The sequence below is a fragment of the Limulus polyphemus genome, unplaced genomic scaffold, assembly GCF_000517525.1.
Source record: "Limulus polyphemus unplaced genomic scaffold, Limulus_polyphemus-2.1.2 Scaffold3816, whole genome shotgun sequence".
Classification (NCBI taxonomy): Eukaryota; Metazoa; Arthropoda; class Merostomata; order Xiphosura; family Limulidae; genus Limulus; species Limulus polyphemus.
Window position 1 is genome coordinate 82,533 of NW_013669426.1, and position 3,855 is coordinate 86,387.

The 3,855-nt window shown below is 38.4% G+C and overlaps 1 protein-coding gene across 1 annotated transcript in view; it reads left to right on the forward strand.

Annotated features, from left to right (window-relative positions):
* LOC106470089 (60S ribosomal protein L19-like) overlaps positions 1-3,855 on the forward strand; it is a 21,893-nt gene that overhangs the window by 12,926 nt on the left and 5,112 nt on the right. The window contains exons 2-3 of the mRNA XM_013930616.2: positions 2,889-2,995; positions 3,201-3,444. Of these exons, the coding sequence (XP_013786070.1) occupies positions 2,889-2,995; positions 3,201-3,444 (351 nt within the window). The remainder of the gene's footprint in view (positions 1-2,888; positions 2,996-3,200; positions 3,445-3,855) is intronic.

Sequence of the window (3,855 nt, forward strand, 5' to 3'; positions counted from 1 at the left end):
TTATTGTTTTATTGCCCTTTGAATCGTGTCTAATATCTGCACCATTATAAGTTGTAAATCACTTGGGGAACGTGCAGCTCGCATTATGCTATCGATTTACATTGCCCACAAGGTACTCGCTTGCGTGCCTCATAAATCATTTTAATTGTATTGCTTATTTAACCTAATCTAGTCTTGAATACCCTAAAAAGGTCCATATTTTTAGCTAATAGTTACTTTTACAATAATAAATAAAGAATAAGTATGAAAAACAAGAAATAAAGTACTAACCTAATCTTTTTTCTTGCTGTTGGGTTGTAAAGAGCGTCAACCCAATTTTTTTAGACTAAAAATAGTAGTGCACTTAATATTTTTTATTTAATTAAATAATACACCAAAGAATATAGACTAATGATATGCAAAAGGTAGACAAATTCACTTACATCTCAAAAATTTTCTGGCTTTCTAATTATGTGACAAGAGCCGTTACAAGTTCATCCAAGCTAGTTGTTAACTTTCCCATGGGAACGAATCTTGTACTGTGAGTGCAACTGACGATGTTCTGTTCAGAATGCAACATTATACCGTACTTCATTTGATAGATGAAAACCTTGGCTTTCTATTGGTTATAAGTAATATATAATGAAATGTAAGAAAGAACTATCCTTGAATTGTGAAAGAGAGGGTGTGTCCGGAATGGTCTGATTTTCTATTCAATAACTCTATAACCAAACAAAATTGGAGACTATAAAAACTATGGTTTGTCTGAGCAATAACAATTTTATAGAGAGTAATTTACATTTAATTTCATACATTTTAGAGTGGTGATGGATAAAATAGGGATGATGACTTGCTAAGACAAAATGTTATGTGGGTTACACTAATGGAAATTTGGGGGGGGGGGCTTTGGGAGTTGATTCCTATAGTCTGTTGTAGATCGAAATATACTCAACATCACTTCTCACCAGATTCGGCATCTATCAATCTCATTGTCTGCTTGTCCAAACTGTTCTCTGTGGGATATTTTGCAGGCCGGTATGTGGACTTCTCCCAACACTTTCGTATCTCATTACCTTCATGATCTGGCAGTTTCCTCTTCTGTGGGATTTGGCCACACACACACCCTCTATGTTGACTACCTCTGCTAGATTTTAATAAGTTGTGTAACTTTTTTACCTGATTAACAGTTTCTCTTCTTTTCTCTTCTAGAGTCCCTCTATATTTCCTTTGGATCACAGTCAGGTGTGCTTATATTTTTTCAATTCCGCAATATCAGTCTTTATATGGTTTATGGGTTTCAACAGGCACTGTCGAGATAAGATGTTCCATAAGACCATCAAGATGCAATTCTGGATGGTAGTATTATCTCGCAATACAAATACAATGGACCGCTACTCATAGACTATCATGAGTAAAGCTAAAGGGGATTTTGCCAGTCCCTACTGATTTTAGAGGTGAATCAGTTGAGAGTGGTGTGCTTTTAAACTTAGGGAACGTGGTTCACCTGTTGCACTGTCTCTGAAGGCTTGTTCCTTGGAACTATCCACCGCACTCGTCACCCCATACTGCTACTAGTGGAGCTAGGGAATCCTTACCACACCCAGTTCCTATTCGCTGGGGTGGTGGAAAGAAGATTTTCCTTTGGAGTGTTGAGGTTTATCCACTCTCAGAGAAGATGGTGAAGTTGGGGACCCTCCTACCTGGGTCACTGGAAGTTTTTCCCAGATGATGGTAGGAGAAGGACTAATGCAGGAGCCTACTTCTAAAACTGGTCCTGATTTGACACTTTAGCTATCTAGTGGGGGTGTGCTTGGACCTTTTTATGAACAATGTCAGGTCTTGGGTTGTTCATGCAGGAGGTCTACTATCTCCTCATAAATCCCATCTTAGGCCCTTGGTGGAACAGTGTTCCACATTCTTTTCATAATTCCATGGGTAAGTGGAATTCTCCTTGCCCACTTGGTTGGGGAGTGAAAATGACTGGTCGTAAATTCAGACCGGATGAGTTCTGGACCTTGGGTGGAGTTTGGCAGATATGATCCTGTCAATCCAAGCCTGGAATGTTGTCTTTTGAAATTATTCAGGTTGAACAGAAGGATTGTCTGCTTTGGTGTTGCTTTCTTTCTTTCATAAATCTAGTTGTTTGAAACGCATCATTCCATGGCTGCTGGTGGGGATCATATCACAAAGATGTATATATTTGTGGTCCAACTGTCCTTGCCACCAACGGGGTATATGGGTACCATGACCCCTTAAATCCAGCCCCGATTCGTGGAACTTCAGCTGTGTGGTTGGGGCTTGCCCATCATACTTACTTGTGTATTATTCCACCCTTTTCACTTTTTCTATAGTTCTGGGTGTAGAGTATACCTGTTCTGGACGTAATGCGGTTTTCTCTACTTGGGTACCACTTCTCATGGTACACCTTTGTCCTATGCAGATGCTTTCTGTATGAACTATGCCTTCACCAGCCCCTCCGTTACAAGTGTCAGCAGAGGTATGTATGTTTTGGAAGTTATCATTTTCCTAAACTGAAAATGTATTTCCAAACATACTTACCTTCACTGACACTCTCCCTCCCTCCCTGCCCACTAAGAGCTGGTTTTAGTGACCAGAATAAGGTCTCAAGAAAGTGATTATATTGTCAACATACAGCGCTTATGTACAGTTCCTGTATAGAGGGTGTGTAAGGGCCAGTGTAAAGTTTTGCAAATTAGATATTGCCGAGGGCAGTCGAGTGGGGTATAAAGACTGGAGCAAGTGAACACGACGTTCAGATGGCAAAGATGATGAGAAATAGTTATTAGTGTCAGAGGAGGTAAGTATGTTTGGAAATATATTTTCAGATTAGGAAAATGTGAACATATGTTTTTGGTATAGATTTTCATCAGTCTGTTCCTCTGTTTTAGTTCTTTGCGTCTACAGAAACGGCTAGCCTCGGCTGTGCTGAAATGTGGCAGAAACAAAGTATGGCTAGATCCCAATGAAACTTCAGAAATAGCAAACGCTAATTCACGTAAGTATGTGCAACTAGGCCTTATAGATGTATAAAGTTTTCAGTGTTCAGAGTTTACATTCTGCAGTTTTATTTCAAAGTAAGACTAAATAAATTACATATAATATTAAAAGGTTACTGTTATAAATAGTAAAGCAGTGAGTACATATCTGTTGAGATATTTGTGATATATGTTTCTTTTAAGATAGTTATTTTTCATTTTTAGGCCAGAACATTCGTAAGTTAATCAAGGATGGTCTAATTATTCGTAAGCCTGTGGCTGTACACTCTCGGGCCCGAGTTAGGAAAAATGCTGAAGCTCGTCGTAAGGGTAGACATTGTGGTCCTGGTAAGCGGAAAGGTACTGCTAATGCTCGTATGCCTCAAAAGGTGGTGTGGATTCGTAGGATGCGTGTGCTTCGTCGCCTTTTGAAGAAGTACAGAGAAGCTAAAAAGATTGATAGGCACTTGTAAGTTTTATTCTGCTGTAATATTAACTAGGTTTAACAAGTCTGCCCCACAACAACTGGTGTTCAGTATGGTACATATGAGCTAAGGTGGATCTACATAAACCCTAAGTTTATCTGAAATGCTAGCTTAGACAATTCAGACTGTGCCAAAAAATTATCTTTGTTAATTTTGTTTTATATTTACATTTTATTTTACATGGTCAGATTCAATCCCCAAGGTGAAACAACTAGGATTATTTTTATAACCTGAAAATAACTAGTGGTCTTTATGGCCTGTCTTGAGAATATTCTTGGTTTTATTACTAGGTTTCAGTCATTTTCAACAAATATAAATATTCACTTGTATAGTAATAACGTTCTTGACAGATGTGTATATAACAGGAATCCCTTGATTAGTGTGGTTAATGTGTT